The sequence below is a fragment of the Myzus persicae genome, unplaced genomic scaffold (assembly GCF_001856785.1).
Source record: "Myzus persicae strain clone G006 unplaced genomic scaffold, MPER_G0061.0, whole genome shotgun sequence".
Classification (NCBI taxonomy): Eukaryota; Metazoa; Arthropoda; class Insecta; order Hemiptera; family Aphididae; genus Myzus; species Myzus persicae.
Genome location: NW_019100902.1, coordinates 489,267 through 514,586, shown reverse-complemented (window position 1 = coordinate 514,586; position 25,320 = coordinate 489,267). Strand labels below are relative to the sequence as shown.

Genomic DNA, 25,320 nt, shown 5'->3' with positions numbered 1-25,320 from the left:
CCCGCCCCCACCCCACCGACCCACCAATCTATCTCACAACAACCGCCATCCCGAACACAGGATCCGCGGTGATCGATCAACCGTCGCGCGCTGCGATTGTTGTGATGTACGTACGTCACCATCATGTGACGGGTTCGGAAAATCGGTCGCCTATTGTGTGAGTGCGTCGTGTCTCGCGTGGTGCCAAATATGAGTGCGTCGTAGTAGTTAAGCTCGCTCATACCCGTCGATAATAGTGTACAGTATACCAGCCATACATCAATTTTCAGATGACTGATAACTCAAACAGAGCTTTAGACTTAAGATGTGTTACATGATGCACCAAACCAACACCAGATAATAGTACTGAAGCGTAGTCCGCGATCCGTCACAGGTGGACTGACTAGCCATCCGTCCATCGAATTTCACCGGATATGCCAACAGATAATTAGACACTTAACAAAGCTTTTGACTTAACACTTTTCAGTCTTAGCATACAAAAGGAACACCGTTAGACAAGCACTATATAGAGGTCTTGTCAGAGACGTATTTAGGGGGGGGGGGCAGAGGGGACTTGGGCCCCGGGTGATTTAATTTTAGGGGCGGTAAATTTTGGATAGCATTTTGATATAATAAGATAAGCATTTGGGCTGATAAAAAAAAATTAAAAATGATAGTAATAAAATTATTATTTTGGTTATCATTTGTACACGTAGTCGACCGTGATAGACGATAGATAGACAGACGATAGTGTTATTTGTTGTTTATTCCAAGCCAAACTGATATGATATTTTTCATCCATACTTCAAAATCTTCATAATTTTTTTAGTATGTCTACTCATCGGCGGAAAAATTAGCAAATAATTTTACAAAATCTAAAAACGTATCATTGAAAAAACTATCTGACACAAGATGGTCAGCCACACATGAAGCATGTGTGAGTCTCAACAAAGATTGGAATGAAATTATTCTAAACTTAACTGATATTAGTAAAGACTGTAATGAAAAATCTAGTACAAGGTGTGAAGCCAATTAAAGGATTGCTTATAAAATTAAATAGCTTAGAAACCGCTTTAATGGCTACTTTATGAGGTGAGATTATGGAAAGGTTCCATTCAACTAGTAACCAATTACAATCAGTAAATATTGATTTGGCAACTGTTGTTCCTTTATACAAAACACTAATGCTGTATGTGTCTAGCATGAGGGATATGTATGACATTTATGAAAAAAAGCAAGACTCAAATCAAAAAACAAAGAATATCAAGATAGAATTCAGCAAAAGAAAAAACGAAAATTAATGAATGATGAAACAAGTCAAGGTGACACTGAACTCGATGGTTATCAAACTTTTAAAACAAAATCATTTTTGGTAATTATAGATAGACTTAACGGAGAACTGAGAAAACGAATAACCGTTTATGAACAAGTATGTGAACATTTTGATTTTTTGTTTAATATTACTAACTTGACACCATCTGAAGTATATGAAAATGCTGAAAATCTACAAAAGTATTACTACAGCGATCTTGCCTCTACATTTGCAAATGAATGTGTCTATTTTAGAAGTTTTTTATTGACATTACCAAGTGATGAATCACCTATTTCTGTACTTAAAATGTACTCTCTAATTATAAAAAATAATTATCAGGAATTGTATACATATGTAGAAATTGCATTAAGAATTTTTCTGTCATGTCCTATATCTAACTGTTCTGCTGAGAGATCTTTTTCAGTCCTAAAACGGGTCAAATCTTATTTGAGATCAAGGACTACAGATGAGAGGCTAAATTCTTTGGCTGTTTTAACCATAGTCTGATATCACAAAAATTTTGGATTATGATGATATTATTGATACCTTTGCCAATGAAAAAGCTCGGCGTTTTTTTTACCTGGGGCGCAAAATTCCTAAATACGTCTCTGGGTCTTGTACATCTAGCACGACCATGTTCAATTTACACCACTGATGACTAACGGCTATAAACATACTCAAACTCAGCTTCCAACAACATTTCCATATTAAAAAAAATACGCACTAAACATGTCATGCAATACCGGCAATCATGTATTGGTACCCGTGCAAGTGTTTCTGCGCAAAATGTATCTATACACCTCGCAGAAGACTCACAACTATATGTCTATATACACATAGACTCACTTCGTTAGGACCTGATGCCCTGTTGCAGGTATATTACCCGCCGAGGGTATTTATATTAAATACCTTAACGATCACCACCCGCACACCCTTCCGACAACCCCCCCCCCCATTATTCGTAGTGCAGACCACGGTATCCGCGGTAATCGATCAACCGTCACGCTCCTCGATTGTTGTGATGTACGCGTACGTCACAGCTCGCACCATATTGTGACGAGTTCGGAAAATCGGTCGCCCATTGTTGTGTGTGCGTAACGTCTCGCGCGGTGCCAAATGTGCGTGCGCGTTGTCGTCGGGAGCGCTCATATACCCGCCTGTCGTGTCATATATATATACTATAGTAAAATGTATATATATAAAGTATGTTCGCCGCCGTCACGCCGAGTTGCCAACGCCAAGTGAAAAAAAAATCCCCGTAATACGCCACTTCTTTGGCGGCCGTGAAAAACGCCCGTGAATCCGGCCGCCGAAGCGGAATGTACGGCACGACAGATAATAATAATAATAATAATAATAGTGTGACGACGACAACGACGGCGGATAACGCGGCGACGACACGACCGACGTTTTTTTGCCGTTCTCGTCTCTTTTATTATTTACTGTTACCGCCACGGTTCTCAGTGAGCGGTATAATAAATGTAGGTACCCATGTCACAACGCTTACACATACAGGATGATCAAACGTACTTTAAGTGACGTTAACGTCCTCTATTTATGTATAAATATCGCAAATATCATTTAAATTGTTTAGAGATACTGTCTCAGTCCCCTACGTAATGCACACGACAAAATAATAGGTACTCCCCTATCACCCCCCCCCTATCACATTCAATAATATAAAACAAATTGGATGTATCTTATAAAGGTACATATATGGTACCAACTAGAACCTTTTTCCTTAAAAATCCGTGTATTAACTAAAAATGTAGAGATTTACAATTCATCCTAGTACGCACGACAAATAAATGAGTAGAATACAATATGAGGCGGCGAAAATATATAATATTTAGTACGAATTTCACATTCAAATAAAGGAGTAATTAGAACCTTATAGTTAGAACCATATGTTCAGTATATAAAAAAGCCTCGTGATGAAGTCGTGAATTACTTTTGATGACATACAAAAATATATTTATTGTTCCTATACTATAAGTCGCATCGAAAATCTCTCTCACATTTAATTGTGTCCAAAAATAATTTTATGTCTGATTGATAAACAACACATAAAAAGTAGAATACAATTTGAAAAATGTAGAATTGTTTTAGAACATATACTTTATTATATTCATCACAATTCAATACAATTCACAAAATGTATCTAAAAAAATATAAGTGAATATTGAGTATACCTATATAGGCACTGATGAACTCTATGTAAATAGTGTAATATAATAATAGGGAATATAGTAATAGGCTATATATGGAGTAGCTGCGCGATGTTGATTATTTTCCCGTCACACGTGCAAACAATTTTTTATTTTGGCACTTGTTCAAAAAAAAAATGAAAAACCCGACATTTTTGTCGCACACCGTAATTATTTAGATTACATTATTGTTGTTATTGTCGTTGCTATTATATATTATTACGCCGCAGAACTAATTTACGAATATATACGTACATAATAATATATAAACAGAGATATCTATATATCGAGTATATTTTAATGGAGAGCGGGGAAAATGGTTTCATCATATTATCTACGTGGTATATACACCGCAACATTGACCGTTGTATACTTACGTTTATACCACCACGAAGAACGACAAAAACCAGCATGTTTCCGAAAAAAATGGTATGCTTAAGCATATAAGGTTATATTTATTTTTGTTTACGGGTTGATAATAATATATAAATGCGTGTTTAATGTTTATATAATATATAGATAATCCACAGATATAAGTATAAATGATAATATTTTAAATTGCAAATTATAACTATCTAATTATAGAAGCTCACTTGCAACATATATATTTATATGTATACACTACAGCCGAATTGAAAGCGAATTTTAAGTTTTATTATGTATTTATAATATGTATTGAATATGTACTAAACTACCTAGCATACCTTACCTATAATACCTATATATTATACTGCGTATTTGCGTAATAATATAATATAAAATATACAGTTAATGATATATGACATTGTGTACCGATATATATATTACATATTGTATAATTACTTGAAAATTGAATATGGTGTCTACAATTATTTGTTGTTTTAATATAAGGTTTTGATTTTTCAATTTTTCGAAATTATATAATATAATAGCACTAGTATAAGTATTTCTAATCAATGATTAATAGGTTAGGTACCTATGGTTAAAACTTGATTGAATAAGTTGTTCATAACTACAGACTTCAACCAGATTGTATCTATAAATAGGTATTAAAGGTTTTAATTATATAAATAATTACCTAGCCTTAATAAAAACTTGTATTACCTTTATACAAAAATGTTTAACAGTTTTTTTTCACTTATGTACCTATATGAAACTGTTAATTTATCGTTAACTTCAATTGGTAAATATGTACCTAATATAACTTTTGAAACAGTGCTATATACCTAAGTCCTAAATATTTAAAAAATAATAATAAAATATCAACTAGTTTTATAGCAGTTAATTTTGTAAAAGCTAGTCATATTAATACCTATTTTGAGTAGTTGGGCAATAAAATAAAAAATCTAAAGAGTGGTTTTAATGTAATAATGAGTAATGAGTGAATAAAATAAAGAGACAATAACAAATGTTAGTATTTTACGTAGTCATCTGAAGACAGAAACTTAGAAATTCTAGAATATATATGTATATGTATAATGTATATGTATAATAAAATAGGTATGGTATGCTATTAAGAAGCTTAAATGTATATCTATATATAATGTACAGTAAGTATAATAATGTAGGTACATTTAACATAAGATATTTTTATTTCATAAATTGGATAAGTATAATGCAGTATATATTAAATATAATATGTAATAGGTGGTATTTAAACACGATTACACAATTACATATAAATACATACATGGGTACAATTATTTTTTATGTAGGTACACAATGCAAGAAGTGCATGGAAACTTTTTCACTAATAAAACAAAAGTTTGGAATGACATGGTCTTATGACAACATAAAACTTTGAACACTAACAAAAATAATGTATTCAAATAATTTAAAATCTACTGGCTCCTATATTATAATTTGCCACTCATATAGGCTGCTGCAATGTCTATAGCAGACTTAATATTATACACATATACCGATACTATACCAGCGAAATATTAAAATAAACTATTATAAGTACCGACCAACCTTTAATTGCTTTAAATGTGCTTAAATAGCTCCAATATGTCATATACATAAGTATATCTCCCTAACTAAACAAATATAATAAACATCCATAGATAAAGCAAATAACTATGGTTTGCATAGTCGCCGTAGAAATATTTTACTCAAAAACTATATACAATTTATAATGAGTAGGCTTTCCAGAAATTATTACAAAATGGATTTACTAACAAGCAATGACAAATATGGGTTATTATTATTACTATCAATAGTTCACGAAATCAATAATATGATAATATACTATAATATTTACAATAATATTATGCCGATAATACTTATTTATAGGGTGATTTTTCTATACGTATAGGTACCTTAACAAAACAGTTATCATTTTCTCGAAAAAGATTTTTTTTTGTTTAAAAATTATTGTATTGTTATTACTTATTAGTTATATTAACACAATATAACATAAAGTATTAAACAAAATAACAAATTAATTAATACACCTTTCAGCAGGGCTTGTGGCGGTATATATCGAGTATAGTACACGCATGAGATATTTTATTACACATCCGTCGATAAACAACGCATCCAACGCACATATAATATGTATACCTACCCTTATAAACAGTGCAGTATATAGGAAGTTCAAACGCATTATAATATAAATGCATCATATATACGTACAACAATAATATAATAACGATATAATAATTAGTTTTAAATACGGGTCGAGTGCGTGTCCAGCAACAAGGAGATGATGGTTCATGTGAGTAATATATATTTATATATATACGGCATATGTGTCCGACAGGGCGAGGGTTGTGGGTTTCCGGTATATAACGACCACAATAATCGGCGGTAATTATAAATTATACATAACGTCATGTCGTCACTACACGTGATGATCCATTTGGCGCAAGACATCACCTTTTAATTCAGAATACACTGCAACGTTTTTTGAAAATATTTCACTTGCATATAATACAAAACAACTTTTTTGGAAAAACACTATCAATTTTACTATTTTTTACGTTTTTTATTCTTTTGAAAGAAAACATTTTTATTTCAATATTCCTAAGCAGAATACTAAGTACTCAATATTTCAATCTATAAAAATATACAAATAAATCAAATTTCGGACAAGTACAAAGTTTATTCGTCTTAAGTATTTTGAGTAGGCACCTACACACGTAGGTCTATAATATAGATGAGCAGAGTATAGTGAACCAACATTTAGTGGTAGATGTACCCTATACGAGGTTTGTACCTACATACACCGATGTACTTCAAAAAAATTCTAATTTGCGACAAGAAATTAAAAATGCACGTTGTAATTAAGAAAATAAAAAATAAAAAAATAATAATGTGATAGGTAATAAGTCGGTAAAATAAATTGTTTAGAAAAATTATGCTTTTAAAGTATTTAAGAATACATGTAAAAAAAATATTTCCATAAACATTAATAGTTTTTGAAATAGAGTGAGTGTATAAGTTAAACCTAGATATATCTACCTATAGCTATAGTAAATTAACACACATAAGTCGGGGACTTGACGCCAGCGGGTATAATATTACATATATAGGTACTAAGGTTTCTATTGTGCGGGACTACAGTGCTTCAGCGCCGTGCGATTATGCCATCAAAGAGGAGGAAAAACCTTCCGCTAAATGCAATGCATGCGCAGTACCCTGGGACGATGACGACAATAACAAACATGCACATGATGCATATTGTTGTTGTTGTTGTTGTTGTTGTTGTTGTTGTTGTTGTTGGGAGAGCGAACGACTATAATATTATAATATAGAGTATTATAATGCACGCGAGCGAATATAATATAATTATATTAATATATATTATTATTATATTTATTACATTGTAATATCGCCGTCGTCGCACTCACCCTCCACCCACACCCCGCAACCACCCGCAATAAAGGTACGATTATACTATCCTCCCCCCCACACACACACGAATAAAAAAACCCTCGCCAGGACGGTGTACGCACATAATATAATAATAGTAATATATCACGTCCAGCCAGCATTTGGCGGCGGGGAGGTCGTCCAATCGGAGAACGGTTGGGCGTCGACGGATGGGCGGTCGCGAGGCTCTTCCCCCTCCCTCTTACGCAGCGCGCCGGATAACACAACAACCGGTTGTCGATAATTATTGTTGTTATTACTATTAACGGCCTAGGTCTCATTTATTATCATTATCCTTATGGTACTTGCGCGCCGTTTGTAACACACGTCGTAGTATAATAATATTATAGTACACGCCGCCGCACGTCACCCGTAAGCGCGTCACCGTCATCGAACCATCCGCCGATAATATAATACATATTATTATTGTGGTAACGGCGGTGGTATCCGCCTCATCTGCAGCTTATTCGACGGCATATTATGGACAGCCACCAGCCCGCCCGCATCCGACACGTTTAAAATTAAATTATGATAATAATAATAACAATTATTATAGATTGCGCTAAGGCTGACGGTATTTTAGGTGTACCGGTAATTACCGAGGTTATCCGCAATTATCGCGTTATTCGATATTTTTGGTATATAAGAATATATAATACCGCGGTAAATAGACCCGGTAGCTATATTATAATGCTGTTGATTTTACGCACTTGGTATATAGCCTATTTATTTTCTCTCAGACCAACGCGCACGCAACATATAGATAAAATGCATATTTATGTAAAATTGTTGTTTATGACTGTTGAGTAACCTTAAAGTAAAGTTTAAATGAATATATCCCTATACGGCTATTATACATCTAGTGAGCTAGGGGACATACACATTTCTTTTAGGAGGTGAAACCTAGAAAATGAACAAAGTCCAAAATAACACATAAAAAATATATATTATGTACACGATTGATGTTCTTGGGGCACAATATACCTATTATAATGTGACAAGAAATATGAAATTATTTCCTTTTCGACAAACAAGTCTTTAGAAAAATATGTTTTTAGAAAAAACCTATTATTTTCTATTATTTTAAGAATTAATAACAGTAATAAATAATTATGGTAAGAATATATGTTTTTAAGAGGATATGTCTATAATACTGTTTGTTTTATCTGCTGAACCCATTAAATACCTTTAGAAGTATTCATCAGAACATGCTCAAATCTAATATTGCAATATTAGTTTTCTCACGTGTACAATATATATAGGAGTATATGAGTACAATCAACTATATATTCACATATTAAAAAAACCACAGAGAATAATATTGTTGAACGTATACATATGACATATCGATTAAACTAAAATAATATTGTCTCAAAAAATATAATGGGTAAATATATAAGCTCTGCTTGTACCCTGCATAGGATGATATACTTTAAAACATATTATTTATTTATCTGACGCAATACACGGGACGCACTTATTCACTCCCTCCACAATCTTCCTTTTGAGATTAAAGGTGTGCAATCGCAAAAACATAAAAACAGAATTAAAAAATGTAGGTACACATTAAACTATGATTAAATATTAGCAAGGGCCATTATTAAAGATTAGTAGCATAAAGTTGAAGCCACTCATGATAATGAAGAACTCATTCTACCCGTTGCTATTGATAGGTCCGGAAAAAGCAAAACATTTAAATCTATATCCTACTTTCAAATTACATTATTATATCAAGACGAATTAATGAAATGGCCACTGATGTTCACGAACAAATAGTAAATAATCTAACATCAAGTGAATTTTTTATGTTAATTTTGACGAGTCGGCAACAAACGTGACAAACAATAAGGCACAATTTTTATGAATGCGATGATGGGTCAATTAATAAAAATATGCTATTTTTGAAACCTTAAACTCTTAAACCATACTGATACGCTGCTCGTTTCCAGTCCATTATAACTTAGTCCGTGACCACGACTGAACAAATACTTATGATTATAGAACAAAATCAATATAATCACAAAATATATCACATTATAATTTATACTTTTTATACTTTTTATACTTTATTCTTCATAATTTATACTAAAAAACAACTTTTTCATTTTTCTTAATATGATAATTCATGTTTTTTTAATTTTCAATGTAATTAAAAGGTTTTTTTTATCTACTTCCGCGTTTAATAATTATTTCTGACCGATGCAACCCCTCTTCTATAGTTGATCACGAGCCAAATACGGATGGTATACCATATCATAATTACAAAACGGAGGGAGAAATTAAAGGGAGTGGAGACATCATGAGCGGAACGAGAACTGTTATATAGATGTTGCGTTTAATATTTAATATTTTTGAATTATGTGTACATGGATAGAGTACCGCAAAATTATAAACATAATAATATAAATATATAATATCATCTCATCTCATCATAGATTGTTATGCCTCTGCAGACGACGACGCTCATAAATAATATTATATATTATTATACGTTTATTATATGCACGATAATATTATGTTGTATTATATTATCACGCATCTCTTCTCATCGCTGTAATATTATTCTGTGTACTCGTCTGATAAATGACGCGGCCGCGTCGGGCGGACAGTGGTGACGGAGTATATATATATATGTATATATATAAAGGTGGCCTAAACGTTTATTATAATAATATTTTTAAGATAGGTATAGGTATACCTGGTACACTGCGCGTGCGCACGAGGGGGACGTAAATTATATATGTATATATTATTGTGATACATAGCAGCAGCGTATATATTAATAATAATTTGATTATTGGATATAATGAAATAAAAAACATACTGAGAATACACAAGTTAAGTATATATATATAATATAGGTGCAGCATATATATAATTTTAATGTATGTATATATATATAGCCATATAGGTATTATATTATGTGTGTGTGTGCGTGTGTGTGTGTGTGTGTGTGTGTAGGGCCCCGCCGACTCCATTGTTGTGCACTATACGCCGATGCCGACGATGGCCTCGATAATAATATTTTTAACAACAATAATTACTGTTGTTAAACACCGGAGCGCACTCTCAACTTGACTATAATATAAGCGAGTTCGGAGAAAAAAACCACATCAATCTCCACGCAATATTATATTTGCTACACAAGCACAAGTATGCTCATCATATAATATATTTAATATTACTAAACTTTATATTTTACCCCAATTGTTATTCAATTATATTATGACGAGCGCCAGTAAACACCACTCTTTTCGTTTTTTATTATTATTATACTATGTATTATACTACTATTGGTATTACTACTATTGCGTATTAAATTAACATGCCTATATACTATAGGTACTTATATTACAATACATTATGTTATACCCTTATACCTATACCTAGTTTAAGTGTCCCATCGTAATAATCATCAATCTACCAAAAAATGTATGTACGTATTTATTTATCGTTCAGTATGCGTTATTTAAACATTAGAGATGATCAACAATTATCCTCTAAGCCAATAAATTTGTAATTTGTAATTTTTATTTATTCTTCAAGAAGGCTCTACTAGACATGTGGGAGGCCTATGAGTATGATGGTTTAAATTCAAAAATTCTATAATTTATTTATTTAAATTTACCATAGGTATTGTGTGATACTAAATTTCTTGTTTTAGAGCGTAAAACAAGATATACTTTTTCTGATCCAATACAAGTGGTTTATCCTGAAATCCATAGAAATCTAAAATCATTTAGTGACCTCTTAAAACTTCGGTAGTGAAACCAACAAAATATAATTGAAGAAATAATAAATTAACGACGCGAAACAAATTATTTAGTGCGTGAAATATACGACATCAGAATGACATTTGAAGATTTAAATTGTATATATAAAAATGTTATATACAATACATATACATGTATATATAGCTACCTATATATACCTATATATAATCTATCATTAACAAAAAAATGTCAAAGTATTGAAAACAAATATTTTATTTAATAAACCGAAATAATCAATATCTATACCTAATACCTATATGGGTATAATAAACAGAAAATTGTAAACATTAATATATACAGGGATTTATGAACGTTATTTAAACGTTTTCTATTCTATTTCTAGATTCTAAAAGAAACGAAAAATGTACTGAAAATGCGTTCAACTTTCAACAAATTTGTATACAACCATTTTCTACACGTACCTAATATAATCCACAAAAGATTTTGGATAATTTAATAAATAATTGAAAAGTTCTCCGTTTTTTTTAAATTTTTTTTAGGTCGAAAATCTTGAAAATTTATCAGCACAAGGTTCCTCATAAGTTGTGCTTATATAGCAGTTTATACATTTCAAAAATATGTGGCAAAAAAAATTTTTTAGAAAAGTTTATAGTTAACATTTTTACAAAACTCGTCAAAATTATGAACATTTGAATATTATATGAAGATAATAATTTATAAATTTTAAATTCCAATATTTCCTAAGACTTAAAAATGAAATACAAGATTCCTCGAGATCTGTTACGACAATTTAAAAATATCAAAAATGCAAAGGAACAATTTTTTAATAATCATTTTAAGTTACCATTTTGACAAAATTCTATGTTTATACAATAATTGAATAATTTACGATAGCTATTTAATAATGAGGTATACTGCAGTATGCACACAAAGACTATATACTAAACATACACATCTATGTATACATGCAGCAGAGCAATATATTTACCAATTTGTTAGGTACCTATACAAACTCTATAGTTTAAACAAGGTATGTATGATTCGTATCTATAATAAAATTTATTTTATAGATAAGTACTATATTGTCTATTATTGATATACACTAGTATTTATAATTGATCTTGAATATAGTTTTATTATAGATGTTCATAAAATAAAGGTATATATATTATATAATGTAAACAAGATTCAAAGACTTTTATAGCGTTTTTCGAACTTGACAATTTATTATGATACACATATGTTTTAAAATTATTTCCCTATAATTTGTATACTTAATAAAATAGTTTTATATACGATAGAATAGTATAATGTTTAATATAATAAATATTACATACCACGACATATTATGCGTATACAAGTTTATAAATTATAAATAATAAAAACATTATATTTATAAGCTTGTTTACTCTCATTGCAAAATATGTGTAATACGCTCAGGTCATTTAATTTAAAAATAAACAAAGAATCAAGCCAAATAGTACTACACATGTAGGCTAATTATACAAAATCTGTATGTATGTAAATGTAAAAGTCCGAAGATAGTACATACTAGTATACTACATTGTCTCCATTTTGACACTCCTTAAATAGAATAAAAAATCTGAGTGTTTAAAAATATGGTCTTTTAGTGTACCTACCTACTTGCTTAAAATTACAAAAATCATTATATAAATTAATTAATAAAGGGAAAAAACCTGGGCATAACCGAGTTAAGCTCATTTTAACTTTAAAACTTAACTTTTCAAGATTTAATTTTCAATAACTTAATATTTAACTTAATTGATTTTTATTGATATAAACTTCATAAATAACAAGTTACTTTTAAGCAAATCCAATTTCGTTCATTTTTAAATAATTAAATAATAAATATTAAATATAATAAAATTATTATTGATGATATAAGAATATTGTATAAATATTTACTTTTGATTATTTTAAACCATATAACTAGCTGAATATCAAAAAATAAATAAATAAATAACTTAACTTAAGTTAATGAGTTAATTTTAAGTTTTCAAATAACTTTTAACTTAATTGAGTTTAAAAAAAATTAGGACAACTATTAACTTTAAACTTTTTAAAAAGTTTTCTGTCAACTTAACTTAACTCAGTTAAAAAAAATCATTAACTTACCCAGGCTCGGGGAAAAATGTTGGATTAGCATGTTTGGTGAAACCAGTAGTATACGTATATAATACTTATGTTAATTTATTATTGTATATTCATATAAGAAGAATATTAGTATTTATATTCTTCTTAAAATAGTAATACTGTAAAAATATCAATTTATAAGTCAAAAATGTAATATATTTGAGTTCTATAAAGATTTGTCGGCATTCTATACATTTGCGAGTTTATAATATGATATATAATATGACTCTAATAACATATAAGCGCTACACTCAGAACAGTCGTGAGAAGAAATATAATACCTACACAGAAAAAATAGAAAGAAATATTAATGGTCAACCCTTTGTGAAAAACTCGGATCAAAACGGAGAAAAGGTATCCGGACTAGTATATATAATTGCAAAATATACATTATTAATAGCATTTTGCAGACCCTGCTGAGATATTCATGTATATTATATAGTGCACAATTGTAAACCGATCCTTAACTCTTCCAACAATAATTCCCCGACGATATTATTTATCTTTTATTATGTCGGTATGTTGTTCATTTGGGTTTAGGGACAAGTGGACACGAAAGAACATACAATATAATAATGGTTCTCACAAACTCGCCTTGTATGTTGTGGGTAATTTGTCGATTTTTTTTAAGGGAAAAGCCGCTAATGATTGGTCTTTTATAATCGACAAGAATTCTTCCCTCGACTAAGGTCAATAAATCAAATTCGTATATACACACAAGACATGTCACAAGCATAACCCCCGCTATGTATTACTATCTGACTGGCCCATGTTTATTTTATGCGGCTGAATTAATGACAACAATCCAACACTACACGCGTCGGTATCGAATTCAAAATCACTTGTAAATACCATTTGCTATCTGATGTTATTGAATATAAGTATTAAGTATTGAATATAATATATTTATGATAAACTATAATATAATTTAAAACAAATACATACAGACTTCGAGAAGAAATAAGAAATAAATATATTTTATAATAATATTTTCAAAATGTGTTAAACCGTTTATATTAAAGGTTATTTTACTCGAGAATTGCATTCATTTAATTTTACTCATTTTATTAATTGAAATAGAGCAGTGCTGGTTATACTGCTAGTTGACCCTATTTAGTTAAAGGGTACTTAATTATGTCTTGTAAAAAACAACCTATGAAATGTTTTTTTCTGATTTTTTTCGGGAGATTGGTATGCATAGTTTGAAAAACTTTTTAAAAGTTAAGTTAAAAAACAATATTTTTAACACGTAATATAATCATTAATATAAATACATATTTCTCTTATATTAACCATATTAAATTTTGAAACTTGAAATTGAGTTTAATGAGAAATATGACCATCATGTACTTTTATTTAAACATTTTTTTTTTCGTTTGCATTAATCAAATTAACTAACATATAAAACTGATAATTATACGGAGAGACTTCTAAGATATCTCGGGATACTTTAATGTTATAGTTTAAAACATATACAGCCAAGTAACAATATAAATGTTTTAAAACAAAAAGGTAAAGAGTTGTTTTATATGTTACTATTTATATTGTGCATATTTGACCAATTTTTACTTATAATTGCATATATACACGGCTAGTTTTCAGACATAAGCAGTGTGACTATATTTTATATAAAAGTTCACCATATCACTAAATCGTCTGACAAATAATTTTGTAACCATTATAATTCTATTTTATACATTATATTTAATAAAATATTTTTTTTTTAGCGATCAAGAAGGTAAGTACTATTAAGTACTTTCAGGCCTGATACATAGTGTCTTATAGTATGTAGATATCAAATACATCTCGCGATTGAATAGGTCACTGTTATAGGTATCATAAATTTAAAATTTAAATCCAATGATATATTATTGAACCTCTTGATACCCACGGCGAAAAACGATTCCGAGCAAACGGTACATCAACCTATACCTATATGTCTACAAAATATTTCATGAATTTCTAATATGTCATCAAAATCTAAAATTCAAACTTTTATAAAAAAAAAATAATGTAACTACACCTTTGCATTTTTATAAATATTAATAATAAAAATTATGAGAAATCTTGTTTAAAATGTGCAAAGTATAGGTATAAAATCTTAAAATTCAATTATTTTTTTTAATTTAACAACATACCTACTTTTTTGTTCAAATTAAGCAAAAATCTTTTTTAAATTCCCCCATGTCAATTGAAAATAAAAGTAAAAACATTTGTTGACAGTTTCAAAACTCAAGTCTAACCATTCGTTTTTAAATGACAAAAAAAAATCGATTTTGTGAATCTTGATTTTGCGTAAAATGTTCATTTTGGAGACAATTTGGAAAATACTTTTGAGCCTTAATGTTCAGCAGAGTGGTTACGTTCTTGAAGAGACTATTTTTTTTATATTTTGTTTCCATGCCTCCATGGCTGGCTTCATATAAATAAATGTGGATAATGTGTACTTACATCATAATATAATTATATGGTTACTACAAGCTGCAAAATTAAAATATAAGAAACACTGAATTGATATTTTTATACCTTTAAGACTTTAAATACGTTATACAATTTATGATACATTAATTCACTCTAATATTAAAAATAATTGAGCTAAATGCGTTTGTAAGACGGAGATATCACGTCATGCCGATGTGAATTATATTATTAGAAATCGATATTGGTAGCGCTATCTATGAGTATATACATTACTACATGTAAGTTGTTGAGAGTATAATAAAGATGGCGTTACGTAATTCCTATTATTCAAACGCAATAAGTAAACATTTAACGATTACGGACAATCACTTTTGGAGTATGACTTCATCTATAGACTATAAAAATCTACTATAAAATCAATTCTTTAAGATATTTTTTCTTATAGGTAATAATTTATATTTGTCTTATAGATAGTTAAAAAGTATTGCATAATGCATCAGTTTTATTTAATTTAATTTACGCTGCCATAATTACGGAACCTTTTAACAGTTCATGGTAAGATTGTTTTTCTCAAAATTCTATATTATACCATCTGTTACAATTAGAACAATTAGCTTAAGTGATAAAGATAATAAATAATGACATCAAAAAAAGACAGAGAATAGTCCTCCCAGCGCAGGTACGTCAACGTGAATATTAACAACACAACCATACTAATAAACTAATAATAATAGTACAATGATTAGACCTGTCAAGATTAAAGAAATTATATAATACGAAAAAATAAAAACACGAATTACCATAGGCTTTATAGAATTTTAGGACATGAAGACGTAATTAAATAAGTAAGAACAAATCAGTTGAAATGTCTAAATCTACAAATAAATTGCTTACTCGATATTAATTCTGAATTTGGATTGAAGCAAAATGAATTAATTAACTTAATGCATAAGAGAAATAAAAATAATTTCAGAATTATAATTTATTGTAGAATTGATTAATTATTGTTTATTATTAATGATCACTAACATAATATATTGAAAATTAAATAATTATTTATTTATTTACAGAGTAATTCACTGAGCAATATGATATCACTCTCCTTGTACCCTTTATTAAAAACTGCTTACTTACAGTTTATTGGTTATTCAATCAATAGTTAAAGTCGGCCTAGTGTTTTACAATAGTTTTCATTATATTTTCATTATTATTATTATTTTAACACAGTGCATATAATTTATTATATATCTATACATATTATTTAGGTACATCATTAAATTCTACTCTGTGAATAACAGATTGGTCAATTCTAAGTTTAATATGTTACACGCAACTTGATAAATGCAATTGAAATATACTGTACAGTGAATATCTTTTGGTAATTATATAACATGTTAAATTAATAAAACAAAAACAAACAAAATATGCCAATTATGAATTTTTTTTAAATATGTCAAAATTTGTAAAGCTTACATTCAATTACACCCCTAAAATAATAAAATTAAATGGATGTTATTTTATTTTTAATTCGGTATTCGGTACCAATATAATACCAATAAAATAACTAGAACCGATCACGCTAAATATTTTTTCTACTTTAGACATTTAGAAGAGTAACGTATTAGACGTAATGAATACTAACTGCAGGCCATTGAATTTATTGTAATTTGTCAGATATAAATATATCAGTCGTGCATCAAATAAGTGACCTGTTTAGTGTTGTCACGCTGATTCACATATTATGTATAATCGAGAACAACCAATAAAATTGTCTTACGAAGATTTTGAATATGAATTATGGAGAATTTAAAAATATTATGACGTCATATTTTTAGATTTCTTTTATTAGAATTTATAGTCTTAAGTATATATAGAGACTTGCCAATTTAATACAAGGCTGCTTAGATTTTCTATAATCATTGTTATATTCAATACATTCAAAATATAATTATTCATAAATTATGCATAATTTATATTGTTATCACATATAAAATTGAAAAATTAAAAAATAAAATTTTTATAAATAAGTAGAAACTTCGTCGTTTTTTTCAGTACAATGATCAAGATTATTTGATTTGTATTTACAATAATTAATATGCCGCTTGCGCTGAGGTGATACCGTTATACCTAAGTACCTATTACTTACTTAGTCTGGCTTTATAAATTATTTGAAAAATATAAGTTATATTTTGGTACTAGTAACTAAATATTTAAATCAATTAACACTGTAATAATATTGTAATTGAATCATGATGTACAAGAGTACATCATACAATTTAAATTGTTGTATTTCTTGAAAATTTAAAGTTTTATTGTATAATTTTATATTCGTCTTATTAAAATCCTTAAATGTAATGTCAAATTTTAAAAAGTCATTTTTAAATTCTCTCTCGTAAACTCATGTGGCATGTTGATAATCTCAGTATTATACTACTATACCTACTATACGGGGTGATTCACCAAACTCACCACTGTTGATAATTTTATTTATTCAAATTCGAATTTATGGAATTTTTAAGTACACCTTAATACCATTATTTTAAGTACTTTAAAATTTTTACACTATTTAAGGATTGTCCTCAGTCGATATAAAAGTATTGTTCTCAAATTGAAACAACTCTTTTTTTACCATAAATTGCTAAGCCGTTTTTAAAAATATAAACCAATATTCAAACGAATAGTTCCTCAATTAATCTTTTTATAATAAGACTAATATAGGTTAAAGGTAATGATGCTATGAATGTTTGAAAATTATTATTAGTCATTTATACTAATATGATAGAATTTCATTCTTGTAAAAGTTATCATAGAATTATAATTACTACAATGTAATATATAATCTATTTTATATTTAATCTTTGTACCTACATAATGTTTAATAACACGGAAACTACTTCTTCAAACTTTGATTTAGATGCACCAACACCACAATTGTTGAACATATCTGCACGTGCAAAAGTTTACAGTAAAAATGGAAAGATGGTTCATATTTAAACAAAAAAGTTAGTATCGAAAAATAACACCCCTTTGATGGTACAAAAAATGTAAGTATCTAAAAATATGGCATATAAGTATAAGTAAATATATTTAAAAATGTCAAAAATCCTAATTTGAACAAATTAATATAATTCAAATATAAAATATAAAGTTTTTATGTATAGCAGTATACACAATATTAATTCATAATAATAATATTATTATATATACTTAAACTGAAATATAAAAAGAGAGAAGTAAAACATAACCACGTAAGAATAATATAATATATAGTCACAAGGAGTCACAGGTAAAGAGTTGTACCTGTACCAACACACCTAATTTGGATGTAGCTACAGACAGTGTGCCGACTGCACATTACATTTACATTTAACAAATAAAAAAACTTACCTCTGGCGCAAAGATGAAAACATCTTCAACAATATCTGTGTCAAATACTTCAACGTCGTCGTTGTTTTCATCATCGTTTTCTTTAGGTTCCGTTTTAACAACATGACCACCGGGGTCTTGCTGTTGCTGATCGTCTCGACCGTTCTCGTCGCCGTCAACATTAAGTAAATATGCCTCAATGTTCGATGGATATCGATCGCCATATCTACCCAACGATAGTAATTCGTTTAACAGCCATTGGCGATCCAAATATCGATCAACACTTTTGGGGTGAATTTGCGTTAATGGACCAAAGCCGTTTGAGTAGCTATCATCATCCCATTGACCGAAAGGTCCTACTTCTACTTCAGCCGAAGGTGCCGAAGGCCATATCCCGAATGTTGGCCATAAACGATCGCAGCCTATAAGACTCAACAGCAATGCCATCTGGAGCAATTGCTCCGAAAAGCCTTTTTTAATTCGCAACATGATTTTTTTCTTGTGTCTCTGCCAACAGATCAAAATTAAAGAATTAAAAAAGAACGAAATAACATAGCTTAAAATAATGTTTACATATTATTACAAAATACATTTTATATGCACAGCATACAAATACGCATCATTATTAAAACTATATAGGTATAGATATACACAATTATATAACAATATCGATGTACATATTATACAATATACAAATATATTTCGTAATTTATTTTCTTAAAAATATCATAAACAACATATCTAATATCTAGAGTTATGCAAAAGATAACATTCAAAGGATAAATTAATAATTAATTTTAATATAGCCATAAGGGTACCGCAAAACGATTTGATAATATTACAAGAAACAAAAGAAAAATATTAATATAATTAATTTAATAAAAGAAAACATATAAGGCAATTTTGAATGATTCGCTCATGCACCTTGAAAGTTGAATAAACCTTCAATGACTCAACCGGTTGTGTTTCACTCCTTATGGAGCTGGAATTGCTCCGTGCTCGTGAGACATATTTTGAGGGTTATTAGTGTTATTATTTCGTCATTGGATTCAATAATTTTATTAAATATGAAATAATTCGTATTATGCCTCTGATACAAAAAAAAAATTTAACTTAAATAACCAATAAATAAATTACGAATTGGTTTCTTTGAAAATATAACGAGCTGGAAAAAATTCTTAATGTTTTAGGGCGATTCTTATACTAGCAAAAATTATCTCCGATGGAACAGATTTTAAGGGAACAAATAAGACAGTTATTACCTATAACCTAATTTATGTAACAAAAAAATTATATTCAATTTTACAATTTTATTTACCATTAGGTAACTAGATTAAGTATTAACTGAAAATTGAAAATCACAAAAACAAACCACTTTAATGTAAATTGTGTTATAATACGCTTAATTTAAAAAGTTATTCACACTAACCATTTTTAAATCAGGTTTAGCAACACAGATGTCCTTGGTACAATTGTATACCTTAATAGTACAACACTATTATAAGGTATTGCAGGTGTTCTAGAAGCTGGAACGTTGTGAAAATATAAAAACATAAAATAATAAACCGACAAATAAGGAGTTTTTTTTTATTGAATAAAAAGAAAGTGTAACGGTAAGAAGTCAAGCGACGATTGTTTTCAAATTAGCCGTTGCAACAAAGTACATTTTAAGAGAACGACGTACACAATTTTGGCAAAAGTCCCATAAGTGTGTGTGTTATTAATTGCGTGAGAAAATTTAACTTTAGTGATGATCACAAGTTCGTTGATCCAGAAAAGACAAAACAATATAAAATTTCAAAATTTACGGGTCATGGGCAATGTATTTATAGGAAATTTTCTCAATTATTTAAAATAACTGTTACAACTTACTGATGCCAACAAATGTATGTAAATGTACAAAATTAATAATATTTTGTATTTATCATGATTTTATAAATTTGTATAAAAATAAAATCACTTTGTTCAATATCTGTACGCTCGGTAGAGCGGAAATTAATGACTAATGTACCACAATAATTTAAAAAGAGGCAAATATTCTGTTTAAATTTAGATATATTTTATTATATTTTGAAAAATTTCTATTTAAATGAATAAATTATTTTAAAATCCTTTACGTATTAGGAAGAGTTAAATTGAAAATATGTATTAATCAAGTTATTTTATTTCTACAATACTAAAACTATCTAACTTAAGATAACTGGTAATAACTAATAAGTAACAAATAACAATTAATAATGAGGACAAAAAAAGTAAAAGATAGTTAAATTATTATTTTAACTTAATATTGAAATATTAATTTAATTTAATTTACAAATATAAAAAAATTTTCAATTGAGCTTTAACTGTAAACATAATACATGTAAATATATATTTTAAATTATTTATATTTACGGTTTGAAATTCGTAAGAATAAAAGAACTATAAATAAAAAATTAGAATTTTCCTAAACGAAAATTTATATTCTATAAAGGTATAACTGAAATTATTGTAAAATTTTAAATTGTAATAACTGTAGATTTTTTATTTATCTTTATCTTAATCAAGTAAGTAAGATAATAAAAATATCGAATTATATTTATTTAAGTTATGCCAACAATTATACTTGAAAATACGTTAGAAAATTAATGATTTAAAAATATATCTTACAGTGCTCGAATTGGAAACAGGGAGCACAAATAAACTCTTTAATACTTTTTTTTTATATTTTGAGATCGCTATACTATAAATTATTTTCATTGGGAAGTTGTTCTAAATAAAATGATTTTTCAACATGTTTTTATTCATTTTATTTTAATAATTTGATAAGATATTCATATTTAGTTTGATAAATTTTTAATTACTATCATTATTATAATTTATAATGAAAACAAGACCAAAACTAATAAAAAAAGTTAGTGATTCTTACAATCTTACTACAGTTTATTAATTATTAATATATAAGAGCAAATTTACATTCAACGAATTCGTAGAAAAGAATATAAACTGTGCCCGAATGCAATTTTTTTGGAAATTACTTTTAAAACGATGGTTATACCTATACATTTGAAAAAATTAATTATTTAGGCACTTAAAACTCATTTAAAATAGAAATATGAAAAAATCGGATACTGTGCTACTGTAAATTTGGTTACAAGAGGGTCGCTGTAATGGATGGTGATAAATTTAAATCCAATGATTAAAATTATTGTATACGAAAAACAATTCTGAGCGAAGACGGTCTGTCACCCTAACTTATATAGTAACAATGTGTGAGGAGTCGTATATAAAATAATTAATCTTTTTGACCCAACGAATAAAATTGTAAAAACATTTATAGAAAAAAAAAACTAAAAAAATTGAAGATTTAAAATGTCCGTAAACAACTCCAAGCAATTAAAAATATTTTGAAAATTGTATAAAATATAGTAAACGAAAAATTAGTAAATTTCAAGTTTCTACGGTTATTCGTTTTTGAATTTTAACAAAATAAGAAAATTACTGATTGAAAAATCTAATGAATATCCAATAAAGTTAAAATTTTGAACTGCAAACGCTCCAAAAAATGTAATTTGACTTTCCGGTACACATTTTTTTTTACTAAGACACTTAAGGCAATAACTTATGGGGAATCATGTATTACATTTACAAAACTTGACAAGTGCGAACTTTTTTTTATCTATTAGGTAATAAAAAAAAACTAATAACAATCGAAAATTGCATATGCCTATAAATAGCACCACATGGGTCAAAATATTTTGAAAATTGTATGATGTATATAAAATGCTGAAATAAACATTCAGTGAAAAATGCATGTATCTACGGTAATTTTTTTAGAGCTAGACCGAAAACCAAAATCCAATTTTGCGTAAAAATTCCAATTTTTAATTAATTTTAATTTTTTGTTTTTCCCGCCGTTTTTAGAAAATATTGGGAATTTTAAATTTCTACCTCCCTAATAAACCAACTAAATTCACTTTCTGAAAGCAAGAGATAAAGAATTAAAAAATATAAGCATTATTATCGTCTATACAGACACAAAAAATTAAAAAAATTAAAGAAACCAAACATCATAGTAAAGTAAATACATTCATCGCTCCGCTCAGAATCTAAAAGTGTTTTCTAGGCACAGTTAATGTTCTTCTCTATGCAAGTTCGATAATAAGTAAATTGCCTCTACTATTAACTGTAAATAAACTGTAGTAGAATAAATAGATTAGCTATTACGCGTATAAGACACACAACACAATATATACGGGTGTTTGGAATCCTCTTAAATCTTAATGTAATTGTATCTATATTTTGTTCAATTTTCAAAAAATATTAAGCACTCAAAAGTAATAAAACGCATATTATAAGGAACAAACTTATTGAAGTCTAAATGAATATTTAATTTATTTGGAGACTGATCCCCACGAGGCTGTGTTAATGTTACAATATGAACAGTTTTTAAATCGTTAAATGAGCTCCACTACTTAATTTTTTCGAATCCAAGAACTGGATACATACAAGTAATAGTGTAACTAAAATAAATTATAATGATGAAGATTTTAGAAACTTGATTAAATAGTTGGTAATAGTTTAATAACTGGATCACGACGACACTGAACATCGCCGTGTTATATAAGCCCCAAATTCTAGTATCACAGATATTGCTAGTTTAATTAATTGTATAAAAATGGTATTGGAATTCTTTCAAAATTTTTAAACAAGTTATAATCTATAATTTATTCACCTAACTAAATAGAGAATCAAAACCACAATTATTTACATAATAGTTTATTAATTATTAGTATACGGTTATAAGCCTATAGTTGCCACCTACAGCTCATAGGTACAAAACAAAGTTCGAATACTTCATTATTATTGCATATTAATTTAAATATTCAAAACCACTACACAGTACACATTATTTATTAAATTTTATAACAAGCTTTTAATAAGTTGTGTTTTATTTATTTTACTTATGATGTTATACGTATGGAGATATATCTAAAGTGAACATAAGATTTAAAATATACCAAAAAAATGTTGTTGTTACCTATACCAAAAGTTAAGTGGTTTTTTCAGGATTTGATTTTTAAAATAAAATTAGAAATAGACTTTTTTCATCTAATGTCGACTGAAACCATTCAATCAATTTTCAAATTTCCAAAACTGTAAAGTTCAACGCATCCTACGTTCATAAAATGTTGCAATTTATAATATCATATAACTATCTACCTTATAGTGGTAGATGAGTAGGTATACCATATTCCGTATACCTATAACAATAGAGTAACCTCAAATTATCATAGAGATTGAAAATTCGATAAAATTAGCACCTACTGGTAGGTGATCAAAAGTAAAAATGACCTCGTATTATTCTAAATAATCGAGAAAAACTAAAACAAAAAAGAGAGGAAAAGCGGAAAATTGTACTTACGCCACATGAATTCTTGATGATATCAATTTTTACAGAAATAACCTTAAGGACTTTACACGAGATATTTCAATTAACATTCCTATATAAACAAAATGATACAATTTTCATACATTTTAACTCTATTTGAGCTAATAAACACTTGAAATATTCGACTTTATAGTTTGATGTTTTATTTATGTAGGTAAATATTGAGGTAAATATAATGTTTAAAAAATGTTCTATCAAAAGTCGAGAAAGTTTAGTAAAACAGTATTAATAATAAAAAACTTATAGTAATATAAATAGGTAAACTATTAAATATCATTATAAAATAAATATAGGCTAACAATAGGGACTGACAACCTGATCTCTGGTTTAAATATATTTTCATATGCAACAATTTAAAATTTAATTAGTGAACTAGTCAATTGTGAGTTTATACTAAGACACTATGTTAACTTAAAATCCATTCAGAGTATCCTGGTTTCATAAGCTTAAAGTAACAAAAATAAATATGTTATATCATAGGTGAGTATTAATATTTTATTATTAGGTATGTATCATTATTTATTTGTACATAGACCATAGTCTCCATACAATTATTGTAATAAAGTGTGATGACACTAAGCAGTTAAGAAATACTGGTTGTGTATGCATATTACATACCTAAAACTTTGAAGAAGAAACATTTTCATAAAATAATGTTAATGTAATTGAAAAATAAAAACCTATTATAATATATAACACAAACATTCAATTTTCTAACTTATATATTAACAAAGTCTAAAGTACAGTTTCTTAACTTGAGTTTCGTTATATTAATTTTATCATTATTATTAGAAAAAATATTTCTAAAAAGCTCTTAATTTTTTATAGAAAAAAACAAACGAGTTTTAATTAAAACCATGG

The 25,320-nt window shown here is 28.1% G+C and overlaps 1 protein-coding gene across 3 annotated transcripts in view; it reads right to left on the bottom strand.

The window, feature by feature from the left end:
• LOC111026671 (segmentation protein cap'n'collar-like) overlaps window positions 1-25,320 on the bottom strand; it is a 105,236-nt gene that overhangs the window by 66,957 nt on the left and 12,959 nt on the right. For 2 of the 3 annotated variants that reach the window (XM_022304789.1, XM_022304791.1), the window contains exon 2: window positions 19,050-19,535. In XM_022304789.1, coding sequence (XP_022160481.1) covers window positions 19,050-19,535 — 486 coding nt within the window. Of the gene's footprint in view, window positions 1-19,049; window positions 19,536-20,457; window positions 20,629-25,320 lie in introns of those variants that run through there. The other variant, XM_022304790.1, reaches the window with a different exon arrangement.